The sequence below is a fragment of the Calliphora vicina genome, chromosome 1, assembly GCF_958450345.1.
Source record: "Calliphora vicina chromosome 1, idCalVici1.1, whole genome shotgun sequence".
Taxonomy (NCBI): Eukaryota; Metazoa; Arthropoda; class Insecta; order Diptera; family Calliphoridae; genus Calliphora; species Calliphora vicina.
In genome coordinates this window covers 9,693,865-9,706,805 of record NC_088780.1, presented here as the reverse complement: position 1 = coordinate 9,706,805, position 12,941 = coordinate 9,693,865, and the positions used below count along the sequence as shown (strand labels likewise).

Here is a 12,941-nt window from a genome sequence, read left to right as displayed (position 1 = left end):
TCGAATGTCAAACTCCATATATAAAAAATATAAACAAATTCGCCTGATTTCTTTCTGGTTAATCTAGATAACAAAAATGCTGCCATATTGTTCAATTTTATACTCCGGCTCATCTGGCAAACGTCAAAGGCAATAAACACACACACCCTGTATTTCTTATGGGACTGATAGGATTGAAGACCCTTCATTCTCACTACGAATAAAATAATATATATAAATGGTGTTGCTCATGTGAGCTTCTCATGACGTGAGCCACACGTTTTATAATCTTATAATCAAGATTAATTAATTAATATTCCCATTGGAAATAATTTTCAACTTGGCAGCATTTATTTGCAGTTAATGTCGAGCGCTTATATTCCAAAAGATCTATCTGTAAAAATCTAGTAAAAACCATCCCATCTTCTACAATATAGTTTAACTACTTCTCCTAAATCTCACAAATAAAAACTAATCATTAAATTTAATTATTTTATTTGGTAAAAATTTACTACTTAAATAATGTTTGACGATCTGTAAATAAATGTTATATGCACAAAATAACCAGAATGAATATTTAATTACAAATTGAACTATGCAATTCATATTATGAAATGTCCTCTAAAAATATTTTAGAAATAAGATGGTATCAAAATGATTATGGCCAATAATCCAATAATGAAAGATTAAATTTTAATTGTGTCTTCAAATATAAGGTACACATTATTAAGCATTACGGACTTTTATGGACTTTTAAACATTTTTATTCGAAATAAATTGTAAATAGTTGCAAGACAGAAATTCGAATTAAGAGTATCAGAATTATTTTTTGTTCAAAATGTATACTATATGTAAAGGATATAATACTGAACAGTTTGGCATCAAAACTCTATTTTTGGAAAACCTGAAGATGCCCTTTTTATTATAAGCCATTGATGTCATAGGTTTATATTTTAAATGAGGTGGGAATTTAGTTTTCCATTTAACTGCACTAGATGGAGAATGTAGGTAGTAGAATTAATAATTGTTGATGTAGTTTTTATTCCTATAAGAATATAAAAATAACAAAATGGCAATATTCAATATTTGTTGTTCGTATTAGAATATATATGTAATAAAACAAAATGTAAGAAAAGTTGCAGCAATTATTTTTCTTTTTTGATCCATAAGCTATGAAATTCATTTTTAAAATCCTCAAAAAGTCACATTTATTTCAATTACATTTTGTAAATATTTACATAACCCTCCGGTAACATTTCTACACAATTTTCACAACAATTACCTTTCATATATGTGCGAAATCAACAAGTGCTGCCAAATTCGAAAGCATATTTTCGCCCCACAGACAGTGTTGCATTCGGCCATACAAAAATGGCTTGTCCAATGTTTTTTATGTATTAAATGACACTTTGTGCTTTTAAAAATGTTCAGAAAATTACAATCGAGTGAAAAAAACACGAGTAGAGCAGTACAAGCCACAAGACAATTGCGAAAGAAACGACGAAAAATCATGTAAATTGCGCATTTATGCCCCGACAGAAAAAAAGAAAATCAATTTTAGAAATAATTGAGGCTATAAGCATTTACAAATTCACAATATTCTTTGGGAGCCGCTTACAAAGTGTCGAAACCAAAAATATACAACCGAAGGGGGAAATAAGGTGGTGTGAGGTAGGTTTTCAACATTAAAGGCGCTAATCTCTCTATGTATGGGCCAAAAACTGTGTAATAAGAATCTCCAAATGGCAGAAAAGTGCATATAAAAGTGTATAATTTAAAGAATTTATATTTCGAAAAAGAGTGTGTTTAAAACGATGATGCAACTAAAAAAATACAACCAAGAAAAGAAAACGAAAATAAGTTAGACAAAAAAAATAGTATATTAAAGTGTGTTGTGTGTGAGTGCGTGAGTGTAAATAATTAAAAACAATATTAAAAAAAAAGAAAAGAAATGGGCAACTAAAAACTCAAGTATAGAGAAATTTATATACAATAAGAATTGAACAAGCAAATGTAAATAATTGTTTAAGTTACGAAAACGGAAAATAATTAAAAAATTCTTATTTGCAGATCATTTTTACAAGGAAAGTGACAAACGTATTTCAATTAAAGTGAAAATACTAAAAAGTATAAATCCATATGTCAGATTCGGAATACAGTGAATCCTTGGATGTGAATGGCCAAGATGAAAGTGAAGGAAATGAAATACACATGCAACTGTTACAACAGCAGCAACAACAGCAATATTTAAACCAGCAACAGCAGCAGCAGCAAATACAGCAACAAAATGTAAGCTATATGACCTATGCTGGATCCACATCCACTTCCGGAGAGTCAAGTATCTCGACAACTTCCTCCGATGAATCGGATGAAGGAGACTCAGAAGATACTTTGGAATTGGCCAAGATAACCAATGAGGTTTTAAGTTTACCTCGAGGGCTTTGTGAAAATGCCGCCATATTCCAGGAGTTTTTCTCATTGGAAACATGGCAGGAATTGCCCCAACCAGTGCAAAATCATTTACAACAATTCCTGCCCCGTTTCAATCAAATTTTACCCCCTCAAATGGCCGCTGTAGAACAGTCTCGCACGCTTTCTATGCTCTTCAACAATGAACTAACGCGTTTTGGCGAATCGCCCTTAAAATCACTGCAGCAACAACTAGAAGTTGGCAACTGTAGACCCGATATCATAAAACTACGTCAAAATATTTTGAAATCCAGACGTAGAGAACAAAGATTTCAACATTGTGAACGTCTGTCACAAATGGCTAAACAATTGTTTCTCTCCCGCCAAAGACTATTGGATACCGCCTATAAATCCTCACCGGACATAGTTATGCAACCAAACACAGTCTCCCTCAATAAACACCAGCCTAAACCCTCACATCTTTTCACAGACAACAAGCTGTCGGCCATGCGTGCCCGTAAACGTTTCTATAGCGAAATTTCACAATTGGCTCAGCAATTGGGCTTAAAAGGCGATGTTGTGTTGAGTGCCGATGAGGAAGATGAGGATGGTTTGCTGGTGGATGAATTGAAAAAGGATATGCAATTACAACAGCGCGGTTTGGAAATTGAAAGTGAAGCCGTCAAGACTTCAACATCATTGGCTGATCGTTGTATTTATAGTACGATCTTTAAGAAGCATCAGAATGTGGAGGACGAAGAGGCTTGCCGTTTGCAGCAAAAATCAAAACAATCTAAATTGACGAATCGCAACTTCAAAGAGTTTTTGAGAGAACATAAGCGCAGGAAAATAACAGAGCCGGTAAGTGTTACAGAAAATAATTTTTTCTTATTTTAATATAAAGAAGAAAGGCTAAATTCTGAATGGAATTAATTTGTAAATTTAAAAAAAATCGATTCCAATTAGATTTGTATGAATCTGCAAAACAGCAAATTTATATTGGGAATTCTTATTTCAATAAGAAAAAAATCTTTAGATTTTTTTAAAGTGAAAGTTGTTGGGTGTAGGTTTCATGGAAAATCGTTCTCGTACTCAATATATTTTGTTGTTCTAATTATTCTGACTAGTAATTATATACCCAACTAATTTTATGTAAAAAAAATTATTAGAACGAAATTGGAAAAAAAATAAATTCAACGAAACTTGTATGTAGATTTGAATCATAATAATCAAGTAATTTCTAAGCATTTTTTTGTTTTTTTCTGAAATTTGTTGGTGAAACAATGATTTTATGGTGAAACCAATGAATCACGGCGAATTGATTTAACAGGTGTTTTTTGGGGCGAATACTACATCAAACGTAAAAGTAACAAAAACACCAGGCAACATAAACAAAAACAATTTACTTGTAGTTTTTGTAAATGTTGTAGAAAAATTTATTTTTCGTTGAAAACAAGATTTTTGGTGAATCCAATGATTTTTTTGAGAAAACTTTATATTTTTATTAAAAATATATTTTAAGTTTAAAAACTTATTTTTGGTGAAAATATGGTTTTCTGTAAATTTTTTAAATTTTTTAACCCGTTTTTTTTCACCCAAATTTTTTCTTTTCCAAATTTTTTTTTTATGGAACATTTTTATCAATAAAAAAAATGTCTTGGCTTTATTTCTGTTATTACTCCATTTCTTATATATTATTTTCAATTAAACAATTTCTCTAAAATTTTTTTTTTATTCATTTTCTAGACTCAGCCCGAATTTGAAACATCTGATATTCGTTTGAGAGATGTGTGTGCTCGGGCTCAAATGGGTGGTAATTTCAAGCGTATGTTTGCTTTTGGTAAGACTCCCGGACGTAAACCCAAAACAACGTCCACAACTTTGACAGCAACCTCAACAGCAACAACAACACCAGCTACGCAGACAAACATCTCATCAGCAATGTTAACAACAAATGCTACAAATACCATACCCTCCACAACAACAATTACACATCCCATAACTCTCATATCACTACCGCCACCATCGCTGCCGCTGCCACCACCACCACCAAAACTCAGTGAACCGCCCGCATTAGTGCCCATACAGCCAACACTTAAAAAGCCCGAAACATATCAAATCGTCACAACAGCCACCAAATCTTCGCCAAAGGAATATCATCTGCAACAGCAGCAGCAACATCATTTATCCCAGCAGCAACAACATTCCTTGCATAGCTCAAACGTATCTTTAGAAATGCCACACAAAACGAATGATACCTTAAATATTGCCCAACTAATAACGAATCATGCGGATAATCTTAATTTGTGCATGGATGATTCTTCGCTTTTAACGGGCGACCATGATGCCTTCAACATGCTCGACAATGAGGTGGAATTGCAGCAGGAAGAGGTAGAAACATTCGGTGGCACCTGTGAGGAAACTATACCGGCCTTTGTTATTGGCAATGATGTGGTCATGCCTTCAGGCGACAAGCTTAATGACAGCAAGAAAAACATGTTAAATGTACGAGCCAGTCATCAGACACAGCAATTGGAAAATGTTGTTTTGCAACAGCCAGTGCCAAAATTAGAACCTCTCTCTAGAACACCTTTAATAAGTACGAAATCATCTTCATCTTCGTCCTCCACAAGCACACCACCCACTGTTAGTGAATTGATACAGGAAACTCATGCTTGTTACTTCTCTTTAATACGTGACTTTTTCTGTTCCACGCCTAATCATCGTATGCGTTACGATGACCTGCGACACAAGATTGATGTTTGGCTGCGCAATCCCATTACAGCTCTAAATGAATGGTATTCTTTGTCGGAAAATTGGTCAAATCTCTTAAAGTCGGCTATACAATTTTTGGTGGGTGAATTTCCCGATCTACCAGATGAATATGTGCCCTATATAGAGCATAAGATGCAATTGAATATCTATCAGTGGATAGGAGCGGGACGTGATTCCGATAACCGGCTCAGTGAGCTGTGTACTTTGTGGATGGAGAAACGTAAACAACCCAATGATAAACATGCCAACAGTGTAACACACTCGGAACTTAAATTAGAAATATGCCCCCGAAGTTCGATAGAAAATGATGACTCGCGGGATGAAGGCAGCGATAATGGGGGAGGCTTAACACCACCACCTCCACCGCCCAGATGTCCCACCAACTGGACTGTAAGAGCAGCTACCTTGGAGGAAATTAGCGAATTCCAAAGACAGGAAAGAGACAGATTCGAGCAGCCTCACAAGGCCTTTACTTATCACATGCATGGCTATGAAAGTGTGGTGGGTCCGGTAAAAGGCATCTACTCGCCTTTGCTAGCACTTAGCAAGGCTCGCGGTCACAGCATGATGGTGGGGGATAGACCTAACTTTGTTACCATTCTAACCTTGGTAAGAGATGCCACTGCCCGTTTGCCCAATGGTGAGGGCACTCGTGCAGAAATCTCCGAACTTTTAAAATGTTCACAATACATAAATCGCGATGCTTCGGAAAATGTTTTACAAACCATAGTCAGTGGGGCTTTGGATCGTATGCACACTGAACACGATCCGTGTGTGCGCTACGACCCCAAACGCAAAATATGGATATATTTACATCGCAATCGCACAGAAGATGAATTTGAGCGCATGCATCAGCAAAATCAAACTATAGGCAAAACGAAAAAGCTGCCCCAAAGAAAACCCAAGCCTCTATGCAATACCACAGGCAGTGGCAAGCCGTCATCAATGGCGGACAATGATAATTTCATAGTAGTAAACAGTTCTGAAGCCAGTAATGGCAGCAGCCCCGTCACAGGTTCTCTAATAACCATGCCTGCCTTGGTACCTTCAAATCCCATTATTGTTAGCAACAACAGCGGAGTACAAAGGCAGCAACAGGTTTTGCAACAGCAGTTGATAAACACTAACAAATGTCCACCAGTTCCTCCCTTGAAATACAATATACCCCACACCACACAAACCATCAGTAGTAATCAGAGCCAACAGCAGCAGCAGCAACAACAACAACAGAAATCCTTATTAAAAACCACCATACGAACAGAAAACAAAACAATATCTTCCACGTCCATTAATGCCGGCAGCAGCAGCAATCTAATCAAACAGCATAGTTTTCAAATGCCACAAAAAAAGAATGCTCCTAATCAAAATACTACCCCTATTATAGTGGCCACGCCGCAAGGTCTGCAAACAGTGCATGTTTCAAATGCCACCTCGGTCATGCCGGCACAATCGGCTAACAACCCACAACAACAACAACCGCAAACTTCCACTGCGCAGCAACAACAACATACCAACATTACCGCCAATTTAGCCGGCAAACGAGTCACTCTCAACAAGCCCATAATCATTAACCAAGTTACAACAACATCCTCATCTCCCTCCTCAGCAGCCAGCTCTTCGAACATCTCGATGGCCAATCAAAAGCTGAAATCACCCCAACTCATACAAAAAACTCAATTAATACAAAATCGCATCACACTACAAACAAATCAACACCAGCTTATAACCCAACAGCAGCAACAATCGAATCTTATTATACCCATATCAATGGCCAACAATATGACGCTTAATATGCATCCTACTTCCAATGTTACAGACAGTTCCACTGCTCAATCTAGCACTGGTACTAGCTCGTCTTCTGCTTCCCTCAGCAATAAACAGAATATCATACGTTTAGTGCCCGCTTCAAATGTTAAAAACCTCATGAATTCACCCACAGCCACAACCACGCAAATTGTCAATAGGCAAAGACAAATTGTGGGCACAACAGCAGGTACAGACCGGCCAGCTACTCCGCAACATCAACAACAAAAGACTCAAACTACTGGCTTGCAGTTGCTATCGAATAATGGCAATGTGATTACTGTGGCCGGCACGGTTTCAAATCAAGCTGGTTCTATTGTTAAAATGTCGCCACAACAGTTTGCCTCCCTACAGCAGAAACATGGTCAACAGCAGCAACATATTATTGTGAAGCAGGCAGGCGTTAACAAAACCCAAAGCACAGTTTTGGCGACGACGGGTAACAAACCTCAGAGAGTTATTTTGGGTAAGTTTCACAAGATTTTCTGTAGAAAAACCAGTTTTACTCACATTTTTCTATAGAAAAACCAGTTATACACAGAAAAAAAACTGTTATACACACATTTTTTATAGAAGAAAATGTTATACATAAATTTTATTACAGAAAAAACTGTTATACACACATTTTTCTATAGAAAAAACTGTTATACACACATTTTTCTATAGAAAAAACTGTTATACACACATTTTTCTATAGAAAAAACTGTTATACACACATTTTTCTATAGAAAAAACTGTTATACACACATTTTTCTATAGAAAAAACTGTTATACACACATTTTTCTATAGAAAAAACTGTTATACACACATTTTTCTATAGAAAAAACTGTTATACACACATTTTTCTATAGAAAAAACTGTTATACACACATTTTTCTATAGAAAAAACTGTTATACACACATTTTTCTATAGAAAAAACTGTTATACACACATTTTTCTATAGAAAAAACTGTTATACACACATTTTTCTATAGAAAAAACTGTTATACACACATTTTTCTATAGAAAAAACTGTTATACACACATTTTTCTATAGAAAAAACTGTTATACACACATTTTTCTATAGAAAAAACTGTTATACACACATTTTTCTATAGAAAAAACTGTTATACACACATTTTTCTATAGAAAAAACTGTTATACACACATTTTTCTATAGAAAAAACTGTTATACAAACATTTTTCTATAGAAAAAACTGTTATACACACATTTTTCTATAGAAAAAACTGTTATACACACATTTTTCTATAGAAAAAACTGTTATACACACATGTTTCTATAGAAAAAAATGTTATACAGACATTTCTCTTTACAAAAAAACTGTTATACACATATTTTTCTATAGAAAAACTGTTATACACACATTTTTCTATAAAAAAAACTGTTATACACACATTTTTCTAAAGAAAAACCTTGTTTTCTATGGAAAAAATCAGTTATACACAAATTTTCTATAGAAAAATATGGTTAAATTTCGGCATTTACACCTCATCATTATAAAATTCAGAATTCCACATTAATTCTAACCAAAACAAAAAAAATCTCATTAATTCATTTAAATCTTTTAGGCAACACTTCAATTGTTGGTCAAACTGGTCAAGGTAAAAACATTGTCCTACAACAAATACCAGTGGCATCATCTTCGGTTGTAGTTACACCCTCCCAAGCGGCAACAATTTCCTCGACCACCACAACCATAAGCGGCAACAAAATACAAACCATTAATGCTAAAAATTTGACACCCCAACAGCAACGGATACTAATACAAAATCTAAAACAACAGCAGCAACAACAAAATCAACAACAAACTATAAATCAAAATCAAATACAATTTAAAACCGTACAATTGGTGGGCAGTGCATCAGCTACACAAGCTAATATGGCCGGAAGAGCACAGACTGTAACTATGGCCACAACGCAGCAACAACAAAACACACCAAAAACCGCTGTTGTGGTAGTCTCACAAGACAATGGAACACAGCCACAACAAAATATAACACGAATACTCAAAACAACCAGTCCACAATTAAAGTCCGAAATGTCGGCAGCAACGGCTGGAGGCACCCGCGTTATCACAAGTTCTAGCGGCCAAATAATATCACTGGATAGTTTAATACAAAAACAAGGAGGCACACTGCGTATTACTGGCACCGGCAATGCCGCACAGACTATTAAAACAACAAATATGCTGCAAAAATCTCAACAACATCAACAAGTGAAACAACAGCAGCAGCAGCCCCAACAATATGCCATTGTTTCTGTACCGAATAGTATTATTTCACTGGGCAGCAATTCAAACTTTACCGTGGGCCAAAGAATTATCACCACCCAGGCTGGCTCCAGCAACACTACGTCTTTGGTGAATTTAGACACCACAAAAGTAACATCTTCAGTAGTTTCAACGGGCACAGGACGTGTTATTACCGCTACAGCTGCTGGCACGAAAATTATTACAAAACAGTCATCTGCCGGCTCAGCTGCAGCTGGTAATATACGTGTTATAAACACGGTCAATCAAACGGGCAACATTAATTTGGCCACCTTACAGGGTAAACAGGTGGTCTTAACCTCCGGTAAGACTTTGAATACTATTAGCAAAGCTCAACTGCAACAGCATCAGCAAAATGTGGTACAAACTCAACAGGGCAGTATTGTTATTGGTGGACAAACGGTTAAGCTGCAGCAAGGAACTGTAAGTAAAGCTTGCGAATGTGTGTTTAATCTTGTTTTTTAGCAAAAGTTTCTGAGTAAATTTGAGAGATTGAATAGATAAGATAGATTAAATAGATTGAAGAGGGTAGGATAGATAGATTTATTGAATATATAGGGTAGATTATATAGATTGGAGAGAGGGATAGATGGGATAGGAAGGATAGATAGGGTAGAAATCATATATAGGACATATATAGATTTATTATACAGCGAATATTTTATACCTCATTTCGAAATATTTCTTGTACAAAAATAATTGTTTTTTAGTTCGTGAGAGATTTCTGCGACTTTGCTTTTTGAGGTAGCAAAATATATGTATTTTCTATGTAGCGCTTTATTTCTAATAAATGTAATTTAGATGAAGCGAGCAATTTCAACTACGCCGAATTTTTAGCAGAAACTTATGTATATATCGAATTTTTAGAAATATATCGATGAATTTTGAGCCAGCTAGAGACAGTTTTCTTTTATATCGAATTTTGAGGTATCTAGCAATAGCTATATAATTAGAGAATAATTGAGAAAATAATTAACAAAAAAATTAATTTTATAATTTAGACAAATATTCAACAATTGCTGCAAAAGAGCGGCAATATCATTGCGAGCCAAAACTCATCAACAAATCTCACAACGGCAACACCACAACTGCAGACCGTTATCATGGGTAATCAAATATTAAGGGTGCAACAAATACCACAAATCGTATCGACAGCAAATCGTTTAAATGTGTCCAACACAAAAACAATTAGCCATAATATGGATAATAGTTTAACAAACACAAACTCCAATACGCCAAAAACAATATTTGTAGGATCGACGGGACAAACGTTAAGACTACAGCCAGCCACATCCCAAACACAAACAATACAAAATAAAAACATAATTTTACAAACGCAGCAACAGGTAAATCTTATTTTTAAACTCTAAATTAACACATAATTAATTTATATTACTTTAAAGAATCCCACAAATAAAACTGCCACCAGTGGAAATGTCAGCACCACACCAAATCGCGTCGTTTTAGCCGTACAAGGTGGTGGTCAAATATTTTTATCACCCAATTTTCAAGGTGGTAATATTAATCTTAAGTCATTGCAAAATATGAAGGTGGTATCGTTGGCTCAACATCCCTCAGCTAAAGTTAAAGATACAACTTCAAGCACCTCCGCATCAGCATCATCGTCGTCATCCGCCTCCTCATCGTTGACAGCTCAACAGACCATTTTAAAAACGACATCTACACCCACTACAAGTGATAAAAATGTTTGAAAGCATTACTTTTAAAACTCTTTTTTTTATATAATGTGAACAAACAAACAAAAAAAGAAAAGCAAATAAGCGTTTATTGTCGTTTCATTTTTTAGTCTATAAATCTATACATACGCCAAGCGTAAATAATATGTCATTTATAACCCAAAATATTTTTGTACATAGGACACACAACACACACCCATACATTATAGATAATGTAATATACAATACACATATATAGAATAAATAAATATTATTAACATTATTACTATTATTATATTATAAACTTGCAATTATTCCCCCCAACCCAATCATACCTTCACTTCCAAACTCCCTCCCTCCCTGCTTTAGTTTCATCATTTTACTTAAGCGTTAATTATACAAAACACATTTTGTACGAAATTTAATTTATATTAATTAATGTTTAACACACACTTACACCTACATCCCCCCTACTTGAGTTAGTAATAAAAGAGTTTATTTTTTTTAAATTATAAATGATTAGCTTAATAATAAAAACTTAAATAAAAAACATCTTGAATATAATATGGCTTTTAGAAATTTGTATTTCAAATAAATGGGGGTTTTACTTGATATATAAGGTTAATTTTATCTGATCCTATAACTGATCTAACAATTAAAACATAACTTAAAATTTACACTAACTATAGGTATTAATAATGAAAATTTTAATTGAAATATGTCACATTATTTTTGCTACCACAAAATTATTTAAAAAAAAAATTTAATATGATGCTAACTTTAAGTTAAATTTCAAAATTTTTTTTATTTTTAGTGAAAATAAATTTTTTTTAATTACATATGTATTTAAAAAAAAATTATTTTAAAAAATGGTGCTAACTAGAGTGTCCAAAAAAACGGCAAATTTAAAAAACCGGTTTCCGGTTTAACTGAAAAAGTGTGTTTTTGAAAAAACCGGTTTTGATTTTTATCTTTTAAAAAAACCGATTATCCGGTTTATCTTAAATTTTTATTCAATATGAAAAATACGCTAATTTAAAATTTTGGAATTCTTAATGCAATTGTCTTATATATATTTCGAAATACTGCTAAATGCTACAATTTTCCATAAAATGAATCAATCAAAAATGGTATCAAAGTTTTTCAAAAATATGTTGAAATGAGCTTTTGAAAATATATTTCATTAAAACCGGTTAACCGTCTTACAAAAACCGGTTTTTCAAAAAACCGGAATGTTAAAGAAAACCGAAACCGGTCGAGTTTACAAAGATGAAAAAACCGGTTGACCGTTTTTCGGTTTTGGATACTCTAGTGCTAACTTTAACTTATGTTTAAAATTTTTTTTTATTTATTAGTGGAAAAAAAATAAAATTTTTTATCAAAATTTTTTTTTTAAATAAGTTTAGTTAGTGAAACAAATTTAAATTTCCAATTTTTTTTTTTATTTATTAGTGAAAATATTTTTTTTTATTTTTTTTCAAATTTTTTTTTTAATTATTTAAAAAAAAAATTTAATGAAACAAATTTTAAGAAAAATTTTTTTATTGGAAAAAAAATTCGGTTTAAAAATATTTTTCCCGATTTTGACCCATTGTAGGTCCACTTACTATGGCGTTATATACGTCGTTGCAAAGGTCCTTGAAATATTTATCATTAGATATCCATATTGTCTATATTAATGACTGAGTAATCTAGATATACATTGATAAAAATATGTAAAAAATCGAGGTTGTCCTGGTTTTGTTCTTATAACTCAGTCATTTGTGGGCTGATTTTCTCGATTTTAAATAGCAACCGTGTCGGGTCTATAGCGGATGTATGAATTTGTGGGGGGGAGGGCTACGGGAAATTGATTTCAACTTACAGACGGACATGGTTATATCTTCGTTATCTATAAGATCCAAATGAAAAATTAAAAACGGAATGAGAAACTTATATATACCCTTTCCACTCATGGTGAAGTTTATAAAAATATACCGTTATCCCAAATGGCCATAATAGATGAACTGCAAATAAAATAATAGTG

The 12,941-nt window shown here is 33.7% G+C and overlaps 1 protein-coding gene across 1 annotated transcript; it reads left to right on the top strand.

Annotated features, from left to right (window-relative positions):
- Positions 1 to 1,375: 1,375 nt before the first annotated feature.
- LOC135949403 (nuclear factor related to kappa-B-binding protein) lies at positions 1,376 to 11,494 on the top strand. The gene is made up of 6 exons (XM_065498953.1): positions 1,376 to 1,650; positions 2,050 to 3,249; positions 4,135 to 7,432; positions 8,539 to 9,662; positions 10,241 to 10,585; positions 10,643 to 11,494. Exons 2-6 carry the CDS (start codon positions 2,119 to 2,121, stop codon positions 10,949 to 10,951), a joined length of 6,207 nt encoding a protein of 2,068 aa, XP_065355025.1. The 5' UTR covers positions 1,376 to 1,650; positions 2,050 to 2,118; the 3' UTR covers positions 10,952 to 11,494.
- The last annotated feature ends 1,447 nt before the right edge of the window (positions 11,495 to 12,941 follow it).

What these genes read in the sequence shown, in the direction of transcription:
- LOC135949403 (XM_065498953.1), top strand. Translation starts at nt 2,119, where the DNA reads ATGTCAGATTCGGAATACAGTGAATCCTTGGATGTGAATGGCCAAGAT. An exon ending in GCAGGAAAATAACAGAGCCG is followed by an intron (nt 3,250 to 4,134) that starts GTAAGTGTTACA and finishes TTCATTTTCTAG; the next exon opens with ACTCAGCCCGAATTTGAAAC. An exon ending in ACCTCAGAGAGTTATTTTGG is followed by an intron (nt 7,433 to 8,538) that starts GTAAGTTTCACA and finishes TAAATCTTTTAG; the next exon opens with GCAACACTTCAATTGTTGGT.